The 21,525-nt window shown below is 58.9% G+C and overlaps 2 protein-coding genes across 7 annotated transcripts in view; one reads left to right on the top strand and one right to left on the bottom strand.

Moving 5' to 3' along the window:
* Nucleotides 1–49: 49 nt before the first annotated feature.
* MAD2L2 (mitotic arrest deficient 2 like 2) lies at nt 50–12,673 on the bottom strand. Of its 6 annotated transcripts, none has more exons than XM_084875390.1 (9): nt 12,621–12,673; nt 4,110–4,161; nt 3,896–4,014; nt 2,914–2,985; nt 2,355–2,455; nt 1,528–1,622; nt 1,157–1,230; nt 568–660; nt 50–378 (listed from the first exon to the last, which is right to left on the bottom strand). In XM_084875390.1, exons 2-9 carry the CDS (start codon nt 4,147–4,149, stop codon nt 337–339), a joined length of 636 nt encoding a protein of 211 aa, XP_084731516.1. In that variant the 5' UTR covers nt 4,150–4,161; nt 12,621–12,673; the 3' UTR covers nt 50–336. The 6 variants fall into 6 exon arrangements, with proteins under 6 accessions (XP_084731516.1, XP_084731519.1, XP_084731514.1 ...); XM_084875393.1 differs by lacking the exon at nt 12,621–12,673 and adding an exon at nt 12,276–12,420; XM_084875388.1 differs by lacking the exon at nt 12,621–12,673 and adding an exon at nt 4,301–4,691.
* The window catches only part of DRAXIN (dorsal inhibitory axon guidance protein), a 22,962-nt gene continuing 14,074 nt past the window's right edge, over nt 12,638–21,525 (top strand). Inside the window, exon 1 of the mRNA XM_084875371.1 lies at nt 12,638–12,727. The gene's annotated coding sequence lies outside the window, so the exon portion shown is untranslated. The remainder of the gene's footprint in view (nt 12,728–21,525) is intronic.

Raw genomic sequence — 21,525 nt, 5'->3', positions numbered from 1 at the left:
TGGCTGCAATTCCCCCCCCCCCCCCCTACAATCAGTGAGAGCCCAGGCCAGCCCTTGGGGCCCTTTATTGAAACAACTCACAGCACAGCACTTGAGACAGACAGTGTTCACCGGCGGAACCCCGGGAGGCTGAGAAACAGAGCCCAGCACCCCTCCTGCCTCCTGGGGAGCCATTCCTCCACGAAGGCAATCAGACCTGAGCAGCTCCGGCTGGAGGGTGGGCAGTCCGCACAGAGGCAATAAGAGCACTTGGAAGCGGGGCGGCCTGCAGCGCTGCCCGAGGCTGGGGGCCCCCAGAGTCCGATAGCTGTGGCATCCATGGGGGCAGACACCCCCTCAGCTGTTTTTATGAGCTCGTTCTTCCACATAGAGCTGCATCTAACGGGCAGGAACACAGCGTGTCAGGTGGCAGTCAGGGCGCCTATGTGCAAGCCCCTGTAAGCCCCTAGCAGGCAGATCTCTCTGTCAGGCCGCATGGCCACAGTGGGATGGGAGGAACCTCATGGCAGATATGTCCACAAGGCCTCAAACACACCCTAAGACAAACCTGGCCCCCATGCTGCTCACCTTTAAAATGTCTGATGTCATGGTTTTGAGGGGAATCAGCCGGGGGTCATGCATGTGGACATCCTGCTCGTCCGCCAGGATCCAGGGGAAGTCCTAGGGAGGAATCCAGGTGACCGGGTGGAAGGGGCTGTGCCCTGCCTGCCACCCCTTTGCCTCCCTCTACCTCCAGAGCTGGGGTCCTCAGACTTGGGGGAACATCGAATCACTAGGGAAGTGCAGAATCCCGGCTCCTCCACTAGACAGGCCCAGGCTGGGTCAGCTGGGCCGGGAACCTAAGTGATTTCCTAAGCCCCCAGCACCATCTGACACTGGTCGGAAAGGAGAGCCTCACTGAGTTGGGGCCCCAGCACACAGCCCCTCCTCCCAGCGCTGCGTGCCCAGGTGTAGCAACGGCAGGTATGTGGCCGCACCGTTAGCACGCAACAAGAACCTCCTGGGTGCCAGGCACTGTCATAAGCAATGGCATGGGTGCAGTGCCCCTGCCCACTCAGCACTGTGGCATCTGCTTACCAGAGCCTCCCGCTGTCTCACAGCCCCCCCCCTCCCCCCCCCCCCCCCCCCCCGCCCGCCTTGACCAGTGTCATCTCACCTTGATGACCTGGATCTTCTCCATGTTGCGAGTGGCAGCTTCCCTCGTGTGCACCAAAACGGTGAAGGTACAGCCTGCGGAGGCAAGCGTGTGATCAAGGCTGGGCCACCCTGTGCCTGCCACGGCGCAGTCTTTCCCTCCTCCCCAGTTGGCTCAGCAGCCCGAGATCAAAGTGTAAATAGCCCAAGTGTTAAGACACAAGGAAACAGAGACTGAAGACAGAGTGGAGTTAACCAGGGAAGTTCCTGGAGGATGCAGACTTTGAAAGGAGTTCTAAAAAGCAGAAGAGACAAGGAACTTGAGAACACTAGGGACCAGCCCAAGGTAGCCATGGAAACGCCCAGGGAAGAGGCAGCAGGAGGTGAGCTCACCTGGGGGATTGTGGTCCAGGACAGCATCACACACGCTGATCTTCAGGATGAAAGCTCGGAGCAGCTGCTCCACATGAGACAGCAGGGAGTCTGAGCTGGGAAGGAGGGAAGAGGCAGGTCTCTCACACTGGTGCCCCCCCACCCCTAGAAGCAGATGAGGGGTCCCATCTGAGGGCTGGCTTCTAAGGGCGGGCATACCTGTCACCAGGTGAGTATACAACCAGTGCAGAGCCCCATCCCAGACTAATTAAGCCAGGATGGGGGAGAAGGGTAGAGGGAGCCCCTATAGGTGGTTCTAATATGCTAATATTCCCTTTCCCATCTGAGGACCAGGACCCCAGCGGTGAGGGGACAGGGCTTGCCCAAGGCCATTCGGGGACAGATTCTATTGTCCTGACCTCACCACAGGAAGCCGGCAGCTGACCAGCCAACATTCCTGCCCAAGGCCAACTTCTAACGGACTATGGATTGGACTATGGATTACACGGCTTGCCTGGGAAGGTAGGACCCCGGATTGTGTCCTGGCTCTGCCACCATTTGGTGACCCTGGGTAGTTCATGTCACATCTCTGGACCTGAGTTTCTGCATCTATAAAAGAGGAGGTTGGGCCTAGCCATTCCCCAGGGTCGTGGTTTTCCACGTGTGACACGGGAGGATCTCCATGTAACCTGTGTGATGTCCAGAGAGACCACGGGGTGGCCTGCCAGTTAGGTTGGCATGCCCTGCGTTTCCCCAAGGTATTCTGGGAGCTGCTCAAAGGCGTGAAGGGGGGATATTCCTAAGGACCTCACACCATCTAGCAGGTGGAAGGCGTAGAGGCAGCTCACCTGATGGACAGCAGTGGAGGCTGGGTAATTTCAAAGACGAATTTCTCCACTGGGCGATGCTCTTTGTCCAAAATTACCACCACCACTTTCTCCACATCATTCTGCAAGGACAGAAATCTCTAGAACTGGGTCTCCCGCCCCTCCAACTCCCTGCCCAAGGAAGGGTGGGAAAGGGCCCGCTCACAGCCCTGCTCAGCCTCTAAGCCCAGGGTCCCCAAGGCACTGGAGAGAGGTCCTGACGTGAGTGGTACAGGCCGAGGCCCCATAGGGGTCGCCATAGGGGTCACAGAAGACACAATAGAAGGAGGAAGCCCAGATAGAACTTGGGGGTAGGGAGAGAGAAACACATGTGAGAACCAGAACCCTCCAGGCAGGCCCCGCTCAGGACGATCTGGGGCCCAGCACACCTTTCGCGTGGCCCACGGGCCCTGGGCCTGTCCTTGGGTCGGGGGTCACCAGGGTGCAGGAAACAGGCCTCTGGGTGTGACAGTCCTGGGTCCCCTACAAGGTCCAGCATCCCCCACGCCGTATCGGGTGTGAACTAGGCTGGTGCCCTCACCTTCTCCAGGAGCGGCTTGACACAGTGCAGCGTGTCCTGGATATACTGGTTCAACTCCGGGTGGCAGGACATCTGCACACAATGCCATGGTGGCCGGTGAGGCCCCAGCACCACTGGGGAACCGCCCACACCCCCTCTAGGAGCCCGAGCCTGTCTGCCTGGGGCCAGAGGCCCAGCACTGCCCTAGGGTTCCCACCGGAGAGGCCAACTTCCCATCCGGGGGCTCAGGACTCTGAAGCATCCACAGCCGGGAGAAGCCGGGAGGTAAGAATTCAGGCTCACCATTAGCACTTACAGCATCAGGGTTTCCTAATGCGGGGTCCTTCCGCTCCCCCAGAGTCGGAGAAACCCCTAAATTGTGTTTGAGTATAGAGGCATTTTTTAAGAGAAGGGATCCAGCAATCTAGTCAGTTTTCAAAAGTTAGGAATCTGTGAAGATCTGAACGGGAGGGTGAGGCTTCGGTGAGCTAGGTACCTAAGGGTGCTCAGGCAATGCTGTTTCTCGTTTCCTTTTCTCAGTACAAACCCTGAGCTTCTACCACCTCCCAGTATTCAGTCGTTTCTTCTAATGTTTACCGAGTGAGTGTCTTTAAGGGGCAGACACTTCTAGAGCTTGGGAATGGAGTATTTGTGGCTTTGTTTCGCTTTTAACCTACAATCAGGGAAAGCGAGGGCAGAGAGGTGCCTGAGGTTTACAGAAATCCTCTCCCCAAGCCAACCTCAGGGCAACTTCAAGGCCAGCTTTAAGAACTTTCAGAATACAACCGTAGCCCAGGGCAACGCCACAGCGAAGACCTGATCCCTAACACCTGGGGGGCGCTCCCAGGGTTGGGAGGCTGTCAGGCTGCCAGCAGCTGCCAGGGCATGGAGGCAAGGTCCCCCCGCTGGAGAATGAAGGTGGGACAGAGGTTTAAAACCCACTCCCTGCCCACCCTGTGACTAAGGGGTGGCCCGGGGGCGCCAGCCCGGCTGGGGGGCCCACCTGGACAGGCACGTTGTACTTCTTACGCTTCTGGAAGATGCCCACCGGGTAGACCTCGCGCACGTAGAGGATCAGGTGCACGGCCACCTCCAGGAACTCGCACAGCACGTCGGCCACCACTGCAAGGGGCACACGCCGGCGCTCAGCAAAGTCCGCCCGCACAGACCCTCTCCCCCTCCCCCCCCCCGGTGGCGGGAAGGTCCGGCCTCTCTACCTTGGCCAAAGTTGAGGTCCTGTCGCGTGAGCGTAGTCATCCTTCCCGCCACCTGGGGGAAGGGAGGGACAGGAATGAGGGGCCAGTTCCAGAGGCCCAGGCAGCCTGGGGCCCGACCGCCCCCGCCTGGGGGAACCCCCTGAACCCAGCATCAGGGCAGCTGGGAACGGCCCCCCACGCCGGCGTCGTACCTCGGAGACATCAGCTGCGTCGCGAAGAGCCTCCGTTCCCCGGCCACCCACCCGCGGTCTCCGGGGCAGGAAAGGCCAGAGGGGCCGCAGGAGCCGGAGGCGGAAAGCGGCACGCGCCGGAGGAGACACCGGGCTGGAAGAAGGCTCCACCCCCGCCCGGGTGGACCCTCCCCGGAGCGAGTCCCGCCCTTTCCCCTCCCCCGGTACCGGCTCCGGCCTCGGGTCGCGGGTCGCGGCTCGGGCCCCGCGCGGGGAACCCTGGCCCCGAACACTGGCTCCTCCCGCTCAGCCCGCGCGGCGGGGCGCCGCTTCGTGACGTGCGCGGCGCGGCGGCGGCCCCGGAGGCCGCGCTGGGCCACGCCCACTCCCCCCGGCGGCCGGAGCGGGGGCGGAAGCAGCAGTGCAGGGGGCGGGGCCTCCGGTGGGCGGGAGCTTAGAGGGGCGGGGCCACGCCACTCCTCCAGCGGGCGGGGCGGGGCCTCTGAGGGGCGGGGCTTTGTAATAGACGGAGCCACGCCTCCGCGCTGGAGAACTGGGGAGCCACGCCGCCTCCTTTCACTTTCGGGTGGAAAAAGGCAGTTTTGGGCTCCCCGTCAGATCGCTACGAGCCTTCCTCCCCAGGGCATTTCTCTCGCTTCAGGAGGCGCGGTAAGGGGGTGGGTACGCGTGGCCGGTGCGGAGCAGGTGGAGGTCACGGCTGGGAACTGTGGACAGCGACCTCTGCCGCCGGCTCTGGCCTCTGCCTCGGTTCCCGGAATCGGCGGCCCAACCGAAAGCGAATCCGCCGGCTCCGGGGCGGGGACAGGGGAGGACCCGGCGGCACCTGCGACGCCCCCGCCCCCACCCGGAACCTCACCAGCCCGGCTAGGCCTCCCAGGCCCAGGCATCCTAACAGCTGGCCTTGCTATACCAGGCGCTGGGCTGTGTGTGTCCACGGATTATCTCACTAAAGTCTCTCAACAACTCTACGCGACACTTACTGTTAATTGTCTATTTCACAAAGAGCCAACGAGGTTCAGAGGAGCGACGTAAAATGTCACACAACCATAGAGGGAGGGGCGGGCGGAGGTGTCTTCTGCCACCAGCTCTGGAGTCATCCCCTCCCGCTCCCCCTCCCCCTGGACTCTGAAAGGGCTGTGAGGCCTCTGGGAGATCATGATTAATATTAAAATGATTACTAACATGGATTGAGTACTTATGTTCAAGCATTGATTTCCTTCATTCCCTCGTTAACCTTAGGAGCTAAGCACCCATGACGGTACATCAGGCACAGAGAGTCCTCTAATCTGCCAAAATCACACATTGGGAGGACAAGCCCAGTTCTCACTTCTAGTCTGACTCCAGGAATCACACTTATTTTCGGCCCCTAAGGTCAGAGAAGTGGCTGTGGGCTTCCGGGAAACAATAAGTCAGGACCAGAAGTCCTAGACCTTGTTACTGACCTCCAGGAGCTTGTCAGTAGTCACGCTCCTCTGTGGGTACACAGATCCAGCCTGGGCTGTTGGGGACCTGTACCCCCCCCTTTATCCCCAGAAGCCTTCAGATCTTCATTTACACACTTCCCCCGAGATGGGGGCAGAGGAGAAAATGCCTAACCGCGCCCATTAAGCCAGGAATGCTGGCACAGCAGGTCTGGAAAGGAGTCTTTGGAAATCTACATCTTCATCCCCGGGGAGCCCATTATAACACGGAACTGTGGCCTCGCTCACCTACCAGATCCTTCCGTCCGTGTGCACAGCACAGCACCGGCCCTTTAACAAGCTCCCCAGGGGCCCTGATGCCCAAATAAGTATGGGCATCGCCACCACGGGTTTGAGCTGTTTCCGAGGAGAGTCTGCATTTCATCAAACGGCAATGCTTAATCCAAAGGGACGGATGCAGCTGGCGGCACAGTTGGGCCACAGCGACTCTTCCCCAGACGTGGGGACCCTGCTCACACCGCCTTGCCTGGGAGGACCATGTTCACACAGAGGCAGCCAAGCAGCTCACTGGTTTGTAGAGGCGTCCCTGACTCCTTGAGGTTTAATTATTGTGATGCTTTGGGCACGGGGGAAAGTGGACATCCTTAGAGGACATCCCTCTCTGCCTCTCTCTGGAGCAAGCATGTCAAACTCATCCTGGGGGCCAGCGGGCCGCAAGTCTGACATGCTTGCTCTGGAGGCTACCCAAGTAGCTTTCCCATGGGGACAGGAAGTGGCAGTCTTAGGGTGGAGGTTCCTTGTAAAGGGCCCCCTAGAATTGGGGCCTGGGGTGGAGAAGCTCAGAGCCCAGCCACAGTTGAGGGATGGCCTCCAGGGCATGTGTGCGAGTAGCCAGGCCCTGGGCCCTCCTGAGAAGACACAGTACAAGCCACTCACAAAGGTCTCCTGACACGCAGCTAAAGAACTCCAGAGAACCCTGGCCAGTTTGGCTCAGTGGATAGAGCGTCCGCCTGCGGACTGAATGGTCACAGGTTCGATTCTGGTCAAGGGCATGTACCTTGGTTGTGGGCACATCCCCAGTAAGGGGTGTGCAGTTGGCAGCTGATCAATGTTTCTCCCTCATCGATATTTCTAACTCTCTATCCCTCTCCCTTCTTCTCTGTAAAAAATCAATAAAATATATTTTTTTTAAAAAGGAACTCCAGAGAAATCTTAGAGGACGGACAGCCCACCACTTACATTTTTCCAACTGGGAAACTGAGGTCCCAATGACCGTGGTTTGACCCTGGGTTACCCACTTTGTCAAAGCCCATAGATAAAAAAAAAAAAAAAACCTAGGCTCAGGGCTTGGATTCAGAGTCAGCCACACACAGAGGAAAGCAGGTGGGAGACAGATGAGGATTGGAACTGACCTGACCCCTCATTCTAATAAGGCCTCTTCTCCTCATCTGTGACATGAACCCGCTGGACAGATATTCCTAAGCCTCTAATGGCCTTGAGTTCCATGGGGGCCCAGAAGCTGGGGCAGGGCAGGGACCAGGGGCTGGAGGGGAGCTCTATGCAAACTCATCTGTCATTTCCATCCTCAGGGCTCCGCGGCATCTGGTTTCTCATATCTTAATCTCATCAGCATGATGGATGGCCGAGGGACCCAGATTACATTATGGGGTTAATTTATTACATTTATGAATACCCAGTTGCTGGGAGATTGTTTTTCAGAGTCATTTGCATATTTTTCTCCCTAAGGACAATATGCAGGAGGGTGTCTGGGAGGAAAGGGTGGATGTTTAGGAGGAGGGAGAGCTTATTTGCCAACTGGAGCAGGTCCCTGAGGGTGTGCAATGGGGACAGAGAGAAAAATCACTCCCAGGAGACATTTAAATGGAAACTAAGAGAAGGCAGGATGCAACAAAGTCTTTGCAAAGAAAAGCCTTGCAAAGACCAAGGCCTGCACGAGCCAAAGAGGGTTCCTGAGCAAGCACACAATGAGTGAACTGGGAAAAGCAACAGGCAACAGTGTCCAGACCGCCAAGAGGCTTTCCAAGTCCCTCCCCTACCCACCAGGCTGATCACAGGCGAAATCATGGGCCCAAGTCCTGCCTAAGGTTCCCAGGACACCAAACACAGGTAGGTGGGGGAGTCACAGAGTCAGCCACATCCAGCCTGGTGACCGTCCCGCCCCAGTGCTCAGGGACCAGCCAGTTGGGACAAGCCTTAAGCAGAGACCTAACCTCATTCTTAAAAAAAATAATAATAATTGATTTTTTACAGAGAGAAAGGGAGAGGGATAGAGAGTTAGAAACATCGATGAGAGAGAAACATCGATCAGCTGCCTCTCGCACACCCCCTACCAGGGACGTGCCCACAACCAAGGTACATGCCCTTGACTGGAATCGAACCCGGGACCTTTCAGTCCGCTTATGCTCTATCGACTGAGCCAAACAGGTTTCAGCGCAACCTCATTCTTTTGGTTCAGTACCTCACCCAGTGCCTGGCCAAACCCAGGTTCTCAATGGATGCGTGTTCAGTGAGTGGATGAAAGAATGGAGGGACGAAACCATGGCAGACAGTGGCTCATTGCCACTTACCTGACTCCGAGCCTAACAGTTCGGACGGGGAGCAAAGACCTTTGATTTCAGCGCTTTGGCGCGGTGTGCAGAGAAGAGCTGCTTTCGAAAGGAAGCCACGGATGTGGAATGCTCACCCCGGTGCCCTCATATCCACACAGACACACACACACACACACACACACACACACACACACACACGCCGCTGCTCGTGTATCCAACCTGCTGATTCTCTCCCTCCACCATTGCTGACACAGCTCTTGGGCCCTTCTCTCTCTCAGCCTCAGTTTTCTCACTTGTAAACTGGAATAGTAGTAATAACAATTCCATAGAGCTGGACGGGCGTACATAAAATACCGTTTGGGAAAATATATAGTGCACAATGCCTGGCACATCAATGCTCAACTAATGGCAGTAATGACAATGACATTGAAATGGACACACAGTGACAGATCCTCCCTCCCCCCAACTGATGGACGGCGTATGATGTAACCTGTATCTGCAGCACAAACATTCCTGAGCACCTAACCAGGCACCTTCTATGGACTGTACATTGAACCACCCATCAGCACCTGCCAAATACCCTAAGCCCCGGATTCCTAAGTCCCTAGGTCCCTACTCATGAGCCTTTCATGAAACCACCAATCAGCGCGTGCCGAGTACCCTAAGCCCCATCCCTTCTCTTTCCTCCCCTCAAAAGGCGTGTTCACCCTGCACATGTGCTCTCTTCCATTGGGAGGCAGCCCGGCAGGGTTCCTTCTCCTCCAATAAAGCCTGCGTCCTGGTCTCCGGCCCCCTGTCTCATCTTTCACACAGTATCTAAGCCTCTAGACCCAACACTCCGGTCCAGCCATCACGCTTTTCAAAACCCCACCCAAAGCACCCTTAGTGGTGTCCCTCCTGCCTCGTTTTCATGTCCCAGAGCACGAGGCAGGCTTCAAGGTGCCCGAAGGAAGGACATGCACCCTCCTGGCCCCAGATGCCTGTACAAGGGCCTGCGGCAGACAGACAGCTCCTGTCCCCCCTCATCTGGGCTTCTGGTGTGAGGCCTCGCCTGCACAGCTGCCCGGACCCTGGCATCCACTCCCCTCTTCACACCCAAAGCCCTGACATAGGCCAGTAACCCTGGGCCCTTCCAACCCTCCAGCCAGGCAGAGTTCAGCTTGCCTTCCCTCCCCAGACCTGGGTCAGCTGACTCCCCCGTGTCCCTGACCCCTTGTTGGTCAGGAAGACCTTAAAGGTCATCTCTTCTTGAAATCTGAACCTCTATCCAAATGCTCAGAGACACTAAATGTCTTCCACAATTTTAGGGGTGCCCGGGCCCTCTGAGGTCATCCTGGACCACAGGGGAAAAACCTTTGATCCAGCTCAACTGCCACTTTTAAAAAATAACTGCTCTATTAAGATACAACTCACAAACCACAAGGTTCACCCCCCCCCCTTTTTTGTTTTGTTAATTCTCACCCAAGGATATGTTTTTCATTGCTTTTCAGAGAGAGTGAAAAGAAGGGAGGGAGGGAAAGAGAGAGAGAGGGAGAGAAACATCAATGTGAAAGAGACACATCGATTAGTTGCCTCCTGCTCATGCTCCTATAGGGGTCAGAATGAACCTGCAACCCAGGGACGTGCCCTTGGCCAGAATCAAACCCAAGGCTCTTCGGTGCACAGGCCAACGCTCTGTCACTTAGCCATACCACGGGGCGAGTTCACTCTGTCAAGGTGTGCAATCCCGTGATTTTTAGTAGAGTCACAAAGTTGAGCATCAGTCACCACTGTCTAATTCCAGAACACTTTCATCATTCCCCCCCCCCACCAAAAAAAATGCCACACACATTAGCAGTCACTCCCCAATCTCCCCCCCCCCCCCACCCCAAGTCCTGGCAACCACTATGTCTACTTTCTATCTCTATGGACTTGCCTCTTCTGGACATTTCATATCAACTCGGTCATGCAATCTCTGGCCTCTTATGCCTGACTTTTATGCCTTAGCAAGATTCATCTGGATTGCTAAAACCGGTTTGGCTCAGTGGATAGAGCATCAGCCTGCGAACTGAAAGGTCCTGGGTTCGATTCCGGTCAAGGGCACGTACCTTGGTTGCAGGCACATCCCCAGTAGGGGATGTGCAGGAGGCAGCTGATTGATGTTTCTCTCTCATCGTTGTTTCTAACTCTCTATCCCTCTCCCTTCCTCTCTGTAAAAAATCAATAAAATGTATTTTTTTAAAAAACAAGTCAGATCATATCACTGCTTTGCTCATAACCCTCCGACTGCCATCGCACTCAGACTAAAAGTCAAGGTCCTTACTGTGGCCTTTGCATGCTCCCATGATCCTCTCCACCTCTGACATCATCTCTCTGCGCTCCAGCCCTGCTGTCCTTTCCCAAACACCAAGCGCTCTCCGGCCACAGGACCTTTGCACTGCTTCTTCCTTCTGCCTGTACCGCTCTCCTCCCCGCGGCCCATTACCTGATTTTCTTTGTGAGAAAACGGCCTTCCCAAAGAGGCCTTCCCTCAAAACCTTATGTAAAACAGCTCTTCCCTTTCATGTTTTCTCTCCCGATGCTGCTTGCTTTTTTTTTTTTTTTTTTATAGCACGAATCACCATCTGACATGTGATACAGATATATGTTCACTTGCCTCTCACCTGTCTCCTTCCCTAGAATGTCAGCTCCGTGAGGGCAGGGAGTCTAGTTCATGGTGCTCATTCCTGTAGCCCCAGTGCCCAGAACGGAGCTGGCACACAGTAGGCGTTCAACAGGCATTCAGGGCTAAGGGATCCAAACCTGCCCGTGAATAAGCAGTCTAGCCCTTTCACCAACCCGCCATCCGGGTGAGACTATGACAACCACGACAGCAGCTGATTGTGAATCTAGAGCATTTCCTCCGAAGCCAGGGCCTTGCACTTAATCCTCGAACCCCGAGAGTTGGAATTGATGAGCTCAGAGAGGTTAAGCGATTTGCCCCAAAGAGACGGGAATGGCATCATCAGAAGAGGAGCCCAGGCATCCAGCCTGACCGAGCAGAGCTCTTAAGCCGCTGAGCCATGATGTGCTACACTCTCTGGGAAGAAAACAAAAACAAAAACAAATAAAAAGAAAAAGTGGACATGGAAGCCGCAGCTGAGCTCCGGGCGCCAGGCTCTGAGACTGCGGCTCTTTGATCTCTGCGGCGCCCGTGGCCCCCTGACCCTGCCATGAGTTATGGGGGCCGTGGGAGCCATCGCACAGCATTCCCGGACTCCCGGGGTCGGCGGGCCGTGGCGCCCCGAGTGGTGATGGATGAGCCGGTCTCCGGCGCTGGCTTTGTCCGGGCGGAGCCGGCTGGGGAGCATCAGGCAGACTTTGGACAGGGCGTGGCGAGAGGCGGACCGTGTGTGCGTGTGTGTGTGTGTGTGTGTGTGTGTGTGTGTAGTGTGTGTGAGTGTGATTTTGTGTGTGTGTGCGTGTATGTGTGTATGTAGTGTGTGTTAGTGTGTGTGTGTGTGTGTGTGTGGTGTGCATGTATGATGCTTGGGTGGAGGGATTGCCTGGCTTCCTTTCCCGGGGCGCGGAGGGGGGTGGGGAGGTAAGCATTGGTGCGGTCACCAGCGCCCGGGAATCTCACCAGGCGGAGCTGTGAAGACTCCAAACCCTCACATCCCAGAGCGAGCTCCCCCAGAACCCCGCCCCCCACTTGGCGTACTTTCGGGGGCTACACAGGCCCCGCCGCGCCGGGTCCCGCCTCCCTCGCCATCGGCGTTTCTGCCGTCCCATTGACAGACCGGGCGGAATAATCCTTTTGGGGACGGCCGGCCCCCACCGGGCCAGACGCCGCAGCAGCTGAGCGCTCCGCTCCGATCCATTGTTGGGGTCCACCAGGGACCCCCGCCGTGGCCCTTTGTCGCCCGCTCCCCGCGGGGCCGCTCCAGAGGCGCCGCCGCTGCCCGCGCCCCGCCCGCCCCCCGCGCCCCCCGCGCCCCGGGCCGCGCGGCGGCGGCTCTTACGCACCGGGAGGAGCGGGCCCGCCTCGCCCGGGGCCCGCGGCGCCGCCCGGCTGCGCCCGCCTTTGTCTGCTCCTTTGTCCGCCCCGCGCCCTCGCGGCGGCGGCGGCTGGGCCTCCGGGGAGCGGCCCGGCACGCCGAGCGCAGCTGGCGAGGGCGCGCCCCGGGAGCGCGCGGTCCGGCCCGGCCCGGGGCTGCCCCTTCGCGGGGGGCCTCGGAGCCCGCTCCCCCGCCCTTTCCCCGCCCCCTCCCCGCGCTCCCGCCCCCTCCCCTCCCCTCCCGCCCGCCCCGCGCCCCCGCCCCTTCCTCCGGCCCCCGCGCAGCCCGGGCGCATCCTCCGCCGCCCGCGCACCTCTCCGCGCCGGCCCCGCTCCGCGGCTCGGCCCTCGGCTGCGTTCGGCTCCCGCAGGCTCTCGGCCCGACGTCCCTCGGTCCCCGCCTCGCCGTCCGTCCGTCCAGGTAAGGCCCGGCCCGGCCCGCCCCGCCCCCCGCCGCACCTGCGCGCGGTGACAAAGGTGGTCCGCCCGGCGCTCTGGGGACCGTGCGCCTGGGCTTAGGCTGCGGGCGAGGATGCTGCGCCTCCCCGCCTTCCTGGCCCTGCGACCCGTCGGTCCTTCCGCCCGTCCGCCGCCTCCTCCCCTCCTCGCCGCGTCTCCCCTCGCCCCCGGCTCTGCTCCCGGCCGGTTACTCACCCGCCTTCCGCCGGACACTCACTTTCCCACGATCGGATGTTCGGCCCCGCGCGCGCCCTCGCCGCCCGCTCCTGGCCGCGGCTCTGGCTCCCTCTCCTCCCCGGCTCCAGCCTTCTTTTTCCCGGACGCGGTCTCTCTTTGTCTCTATGTCTCTGAGTCTCGGGGGGGGGGGGGTATCTCTCAGTCCGAGGGACCCTAGCTCATCACCGTTCCAAGAAGCTTCGGAGGCTCCTGAGCTCTGGAGAGAGCTGCCAGGCGTGCCCTCCTGCCCCTCTTGGGGCTGCCCGGAGGGCTGCGAGGTGCTGCAGGGAGATGGGGAGTCCGGGTGCGCCCCGTGTTTTCCCTTTGGGCACGAACCAATACTGCGCTCTGGTAACCCCTACGGCGCACCCCCTCTGGCCCCCTAGTGCGGGCTGCTGTCCTGCGCGCTGGGGTCTCAGCCTCCTGCGGACGCCACGGGCTGCGGGGAGAGAGCTCTTGGCTTGGGTTTCCCGCCAAGTCTTGCTTCCTCCACTGGATGCCCCTCAGCTTCGCCTCTGTGTCCGGTCTCTGCGGCCCAGCGCCCTCCTCCACGCTGCCCACCTCCCGGTCCTTCTGGGGGCACGCAAGACAGCATGCCCAGGTGGGTGCTGGTATAGTGCCACCCCTCTGGGGTCCAGCAGACATGTTCTGGGAGCGACTTGGACAAAGGAGCGCACTTCTCTGAGCCTCAGGGTCCCTTTCATAAAAGGAGAATAATTGTAGCACTTACTATAAAGACGTGTGTGGAGTCCGTGGGAAAAAGCATGCTGGATTGGACCAGCGCAGGGCACACTCGGAGGCCCTGAGGGAGTATGCAGTCCCTGGGTGGGGTCCGGGCGAGGCAGGGGGTTGTCCGCCAGAGAAAGGGGGAAATGGATCAACAATTGAAGGTTAGAGTCACAGCAGAGAAAGCTGACTAAGCCCCCTTGCCATCACTCTCACACCACCCACCGCCCACCCCTGCAGGCATTTGCCTCCTCACAGACGCTGTTCTCTTTCTGTCTCTGCCTCTGATTGTCCTCAAATCAGAGTTAAAAAAATCAGGGTGAACAGGGGTTCTGCCTTCAGAATGAGCTCAGCGTGGCTGTCGGTGATGCCAGCAGCTGGCCATTTATCATGTGGCGTCCCGGTGACTCATCCCCAGTCCCCGAGCTCTGTTCTGCACCGATTGCTTTTTCCCTGGCGATAGCTCACAAGCCATTTTCTGTCCCCCGGGGGGAGCGTCAGGCGGGACCCTGGACCTGCTGTGTGGTCGCCCAGGCCCTCTGGCCATCATGTGCCCTCACCACGGGGGACCCCCACCCCAGGTGTCCACTGGGATGTGGGCCCAGGGGCTGAGTGAGGAAACTTCGGGAGAGGGAGCCTTCTCCCAGCCGGCACGTTCTGGGATCTCCTGGCGGAGGTTTTGTTTTCAGCCACAGCCAGGCTCACACCCAGAGCCTTTCCCTTCAGAGGCACGAGTGGGACTGGGGACACACTCGCACCCCATTCAGCCTCCGCTCGTGATCCTGCCTGGCAGACGGGCCCAACTCTGGTACCCAGAGCCTTTCGCCATCTTTGGCCCCCGCCTTCTTCCTTTTTCTTGCTTTAAAAATAAAATAAAATTTAATATATATATATATATATATATATATATATATATATTATTGATTTTTTTACGGGGAGGAAGGGAGAGGGATAGAGTTAGAAACATCGATGAGAGAGAAACATCAATCAGCTGCCTCCTGCACACTTCCCACTGGGGATGTGCCCTTAACCGGAATTGAACCTGGGACCCTTGAGTCCGCAGGCTGGCGTGCTGTCCACTGAGCCAAACCGGTGAGGGCTGTCCCCCACCTTCTCGGGCCACAATAGCCCCTGTGACTTCTAGGAACCTTGCTCACAGCCTCCTTGCCCCTCGCCCACGTGAAAATGACAGCGCCTTCTCTGCCTTCCTCTCCGTTCAACCCACCCCTCTCCCCAACCCTAAACTCCTCCATGGCTCCCTGGTGCCGCTGAGCTAACTGCCTGCCTCCCACCGCATCCTCCCGCCCCTGGGGGCTCAGCCGTGATGGAACGCTAATCCTCGCCATGCCCTGACTTCCCGAGCTCTTGTTGGGGCCCTTGCCTCCATCTGAGATGTCTCCCCTGCCCTGTGCTCAGCTGTGGCTACCCCTGCTGCTCCCCTTTGCCTCCCTGTCTCTGTGGTCCCCGTTTCCCTGGGTGGGGCGGGGTCTCACTCCACCTGTAGTCCCGGGGCCTGGCCCTCCGTGGGTGCTCTGCACACACGTGTTCTATGGAATGGAATCCTGGGTCGAGGAGACAGGAATGAACTGGAAATCGCGGGCCACAGGTTATTCCTAGGTGCGACTGGTCCTGCTGGCCAGGCCAGGGGCACCGTTGGCTCTGGCACAAAGGGCCACGGCTGGGGAGGTTAGCGGGGAGCAAGCTCTCTGACATATTCCTGTGGTTCGGGGAGGGCCTGGAAGGGGAGGGTGGTCTGTGCCTGATGAGAGCAGAGGAAGCGGACCGGACAGGGAAGTGACTGCCCAGGTCCGGCAGAGTTGGTTTTCCCAGCGGGACTGCTTAGCACTGTGTCACCCACAGGCGTCCCCTCACTTGTCTCCGCCAGAACCAGGGCAGAGCTGGGGTCTGCGTCCCGGCCTCCACGACTGCACAGCCCGGGAACAGCAGCAGCGGAGAGGGGTCCTGGGCGAATTCCCAGGTGGGGTGTCAGACAGGCCGGCCTGTCCTGAGCCTCACAGCTGAGGCCTGCCTCCCTTGCTGCTCCAGGCCCTCTGCTCGTCCCACCCAGCCCTTCCTCTCGAGTGGGCCTCTGTGGCCAACAGAGCATGGGCCTGCCCAGGCGGGAGGACTGGCCAGGAGAGGCCCTGTCCCCCCTCTCCCTTCCCCACTGCAACACTTAAGCCTGGCATTGATCCCCAGGACACATCCCTGGATGGATGTGGTGTCATGAGGGATGAGGCCCCTGCCTGACCCAGAGCAGCTGGGAGGAACAAACTGTAGAACCCACGCTTTTTAAGGGGTTCTCTGTGTGCTAGGCTCTGGGTTAAGGTCCCCAGAACAGCAACTGCATCGGCATTGGTCACTGAATGTAGCAAGACCCTGCCTTTGGAGTCAGATGGGTTCAAACCCCAGCCCCACCACTTCCTCTACTGTAACTGCGGGCAGATCCCCCAGCTCTCTATCCCGATGTTGAGCCATTGTTGCTCTTATTGCCTGAAGAGTAGTGTCCGCTTCGGAGGGCTACACTGGATTGGGCATGTACAGCTCTAGGCCTAGCTTAGTACCTGCCCAACACGTGATCCCCAAACACACACACTCGCCTGTCTGGTGTGGCCCTGAAGCCCAGAGAGGTTCATTGACTTGCCCAGAGTCACACAGCCGTTCAGTGCTGGAGCCAGGATTCATAGCCAGGCTGTCTCTCCACTCCACCCTGGCTCCTCCAGAGCCAAGAGCAGGCATTTGTGTCACTTGATGATTAAGGGATGAGTCTGACCAAACGGCAAGGGACGTTACATTGTCTGGGCACCGAGGGGATGGAGTTTGGGGGGTCGGGGGTGGGAGGGTCGCCTAGGAGAAGAAGAGGGAGAGGAGCACCTGTAACCAGGAGGCAGACCCTGTCTCCGGAGCATCCCCCCTCAGAAAAGACAGTCTCCCTGCACACATGTTTGGAGGCTATGCGGGGGGCAGGAATTCCTGAGGCTGCCGTGGGAAACAATACCAGCAGATGGGACTGCCCCTGCGGGGAAGCCTCTCCTCATTTGTCAGACAATGGTCCCTTCCAGGCCAGCCCAGGCCTGTGCCACGGAAGCCATCCATCACCCACCAAGGACTGAGGAGGGGCACACGCTGGCACAGATGCACAAGTGCAACCCCCCTTTCCCCTCCCCATGATGACCAGCTACTACCTATCACGCCCTCACTGGGTAACACTGACTTCATGTACCTTTACCTCCTCTCATCCTCACATCCGTGGGACGTGAGGCTCAGAGAGGCTAGGTGACTTGCCCAAGGTCACACAGCTCTTTGTGCTCTGCTGGGCGGGGCTCTCCCAGGAATCCGCTTAACGGGTTTGGGCTGACACCTGTGTGTTCAGATCAGTAACGGTTATGCCTGTGCCTCAGCCCTGCCCTGGACCTGTGGCCGCTCTGCCAGGTCAGAGGGGACACCCGAGGGCCCGCAGATTAGACGCTCCGTCCAGCAGCGAGTGTTTTCCCAGGTCCTGGCCGGAACGGTGCCGCTCCTCCTTGCAGACTGGGAGGTCCCCGCAGGCAGCGGATGGCACTCAGCCTCTGGCACGGAGCCTCTCTGGGGCGTGGGCTGCATTTCCTGCTTGAACAGAGTGCCCTGCAGGCCCGAGCGGTGCCTCCGGTCAGAGAGTGCTCCGGGACGAGAGCCGGATCGCCCCTGTCACTCTGGACCTCCCATCACTCTGGCCATGTCCAGGAGCAGGGAGCCCATCTCCCCCTTCAGACTGGAGCCCGTTCCCATGCATGGCACCCAGAGAGGCTCCGCAAGTGGTGCCCACCTGGCCCCGCCTCCCCAGAGGCGGAGTTTTTTGCGTGAGGCCAGGTTGGCACAATGGCCTCTGGCTGTCCTGAGGCCTAGAGGGAGGCCCCTTCCTGTGGTCAGGTGGCACTTTGGGGGTGCAGAGCTGCAGGGAGGCGGGAGATGGTTAGGGACTAGCTCAGGGCGGTCAAGAACCCCCTCTCCCCCCCCCCCAAGCCAAGGAGCACCCCCGGGGGCGCCTGATTAGAGTCCCACCCACCCCACCAGCGAGCTGTCTTCACTGCCTTCCAGCTCCCTTCCCCTTGCTGGGCCCATGCTGACCCAGAACCACACACCCTGCACGGGACTGGCCTCCCACATGGCCAGATCTCAGACAGGCTAAGAACTCCAGCCACAGACAGGAAATGGACTCTCAGAGAGGGGGTGGTGGGAGAAAGCATGGGAGGCGTTATAGGGACAGTCTTATCCCAAATCACTATCCTTGGTAGGAGCCCAGTCCCTGAATTTAGGATCCACCCACTCATCCCCTACTCATTCGAATATAACTACTTCCCTTGAACAAGCAGAAGTGCCCATTTTTCAGCGTTGAGGGTCTCATCCATGCCCGGGGGGTCAGGCACAGGGAGAGAGGTGGACAGAGCAAGGCAGGGCGCCTCCAAGAGTGAGTGCGGCTCTGGCATGGTGGTTATCATGTAGCAGGACCCCCTGGGCCAGCCCTGTCCCCACCCCCCAACTACAGCCTGATTCTCCCCCAACCCACCAGGCAGCTGGTGAGCTGATCAGCAAGGCAAGAAGGTGAGACCCTGATCCAACCCGCTTGCTCAGTGGTTAGAGCATGGCCCCGAGGACTGAAAGCTTCTGGGTTCATCTCCAGTCAAGGGCACATACCTCGGTTGCAGGCTCAATATCCAGTGGGAGGCAACCAATTAGTCTGTCTCTCTCACATAGGTGTTTCTCTCTGTCTCTCCCCCTCCCTTCCACTCTTTCTGAAACTTAATGGGAAAAATATCCTTGGGTGAGGATTAACCAAAAAAACAAAAGGAGAAGGCAGGGCCTTCAGCTGTCCTGGACTGCTGGTGGCGGCCCAGCTCCACAGTTGTCAGCGGGGCTGCTGGAGTCCTCCATCCCATGGCCCCCAAATGCAGGCTGTTGCGGGGAGGGGCTCAGGACTCAAAGCCGACTCCAGGCTGGATTAACTGCCTTCATTTGCATGTGATGCTGCCTCCTGGCAGCCGTCTGCATGGAAACAGCTTTGCAGCTTAACTCTGCACTGCGTGGGGACAGGGGACAACTGGATTCAGGCACAGATAAGCCTGTCTTCCCTCCGTGGACAGTTTCCCCTTCCCAGCTGCCGGAGCCTGCCCTCCCCTGCTGGGTCCTGACTGCTCTCACGGAGATGACAGATGTGGGGGAGAGGGGGGCAGGTGACCCCAATGCCGAGCAGGGAGCAGGGGCGGATGATGGAGTGCAGGGCTGTCCCCGTGCAGAGAACCCAGGCCTTGAGTGGCTTGCCACTCATCCGTCCTGCCATCTTGGATTTGTGGCTACCCTTCCCAGAGCTTCGGCTTCCTCACTTCATTTTATTTTTAAATACATTTTTATTGATTTCAGAGAGAAAGGGAAAGGGAGAGAAACATCAATGATGAGAGAGAATCATTAATGGGCTGCCTCCTGCACCCCCCCCACACACACACAATGGGGATGGAGCCCACAACTCGGCATGTGCCCTGACCAGGAATCAAACCGTGACCTCCTGGTTCAGAGGCCAACACTCAACCACTGAGCCACACCGGCCGGGTTTGGGTTCCTCATTTTAAAAATGCGAGAGGGATGCGATAAGAAATGGACGGAACACGCCCGTAGCCGCCTGGGTCTCGCAGCTGCTCTGGAGCGGAGGCTGCTGTGCCCGCGATCGCTTTTGTTTTCTTCGCTTGTAATGAGCCGCTATGGGGTCTCAGCTGTGAGCGCGCCACCTCTGGGCGGCGGGGCCCCCATGTTCCTGGACAGCTCTGGTCAGGGCGACTCCTGAAGAGCTGGCTTTGTGAGCAACCGCAGCAGCAGATCCATGGCTGGCGGAGGCAGGGGACGGGGGGCGGGGGGCGGGGGCGGGGGGCGGGGGGGGGGAGCGAAGGGGGGATGCCTGCTGCCCCTTTTTTGCCTGGATGCCTGGCATTTTGTACGCAGCCTCCCACTGGCTTCCAGCGCGACAGAAATGGCTCGGAGCCCTTCCCCGCTGTGGATCGTTGGCACGGCGTCGGGAGCAGCCCACGCTTCCCGGGTGGCTCGCCGCCAGGCTGGCATCGTGGCTGCTGGGCTGTGCCAAGATCTGCGTGCAATCCCTGTGGGCTGGGAGAGAGTTCCAAGCGGTTGTCAGGACAAAGTGGTGCTAGGTCCCCCAGCCGTCACTGCAACCCCCCGCCGCTCCCCTCCCTCCCCCAACACACACACCCTGGAATATATTTATGATTCTGCGCTCAGGTTCGATGGTGCTCGACCCTCTTTCATTTCTGTCCGTAGTTATCCACGCCTGTTATTTGCAGCGTCCGTAGATCTCCTAGGAACAGTGGGACAGAGCCCCCTGGGATAGGTGACCAGACGTCCCGCTTTTGGCGGGACAGTCCCGATTTCTAACAATTTGTCCCGCGTCCCACGGCATTTTAAAAAATCAGGACTGGCCGAAACCAGTTTGGCTCAGTGGATAGAGCGTCGGTCTGCGGACTGAAGGGTCCCGGGTTCGATTCCAGTCAATGGCATGTACCTTGGTTGCGGGCACATCCCCGGTGGGGGGTGTGCAGGAGGCAGCTGGTCGATGTTTCTCTCTCATTGACGTTTCTAGCTCTCTATCCCTCTCCCTTCCTCTCTGTGGAAAATCAATAATATATATATAAAGTCAGGGCTGCAAAGTTAGGTTGGGGCCACATTACACAAGGCCCTAAGTGCCAAAGTGAGGAGGCTGTGATCACAGGAAAGGCGATGGGGAGCCATGATGGCTTTGAGCAGGGAGGGGCGCTGTGGCGACATGATCAGTGATCTGGCAGCGGTACAGGCCAGGTGGGGGCAGGACGGTGCTAATTAGGTCTGGGGAGAGGGATGCCACCCCCCCACATGGGTGCACCAGAGCTGCACACTGAAATCCCCTCTCCCCTGCCCCAGGCCGGCTGCATGCATGATTCTTGGGGTTCAAGGGGCGGGGAGGGAACGAAGACGGCCCTGAAATTGGGGTCCCTGGGCACAATGAATGGATCCACAGCCATTGGCAGGATCTTGGCAACAGAACTTCAGGAGGGAAGGAGGGAGGGAGGGAGGGAGAAAGGGAAGGAAGGAGGGAGGGAGGGAAGGAAGGAGGGAGGGAGGGAGGGAAGAGGGAGGGAGGAGAGAAAGGAGAGCATAGGTGGGGTCATGATGCAGGGGCGGGGGACACTGTCTTCTGAGACTGGTCCCCAGGCTGATCACCAACCGGGCTCAGAGGCTGGCTTGTGTGTGCCGCGGGGACAGCAAGCTGCCCACACACGTCCGTGGTCTGCCCAGGCCTCACCCCTCCGCCACGCCTCATCTGGACTCTTTTTTTTTTTAATTTAATATATTTTATTGATTTTTTACAGAGAGGAAGGGAGAGGGATAGAGAGTTAGAAACATCAATGAGAAAGAAACATCGACCAGCTGCCTCCTGCACACCCCCCACCGGGGATGTGCTTGCAACCAAGGTACATGCCCTTGACCGGAATCGAACCTGGGACCTTTCAGTCCGCAGGCCGATGCTCTATCCACTGAGCCAAACCGGTTTCGGCTCATTTGGACTCTCGCCTACACTTTCTGGGTGCCCGGCCTTGCTTCTCCCCCAGGGGGGATGAGGATTCAATTCATTAGCCAACACCTCGGAGGTTCCCTGTAGAGGGGTACTCTGTGGGCTCCCCGGCTCTCGGCTCTCGGTGTCCCTCAGGACAGGGGGGCAGGGCTGGGGGGCCTTTCTCCTCACAGGGAGCCCAGGGTGAGGCCTGCTAACGGGCGGTCTGCAGAGCAGCCAGCGTCTGC

This window comes from Pipistrellus hanaki, assembly GCF_964339955.1.
Source record: "Pipistrellus hanaki genome assembly, chromosome: 2".
Classification (NCBI taxonomy): domain Eukaryota; kingdom Metazoa; phylum Chordata; class Mammalia; order Chiroptera; family Vespertilionidae; genus Pipistrellus; species Pipistrellus hanaki.
Note: the sequence above shows the minus strand (reverse complement) of the source record. Positions and strands in the feature narration are given on the sequence as shown.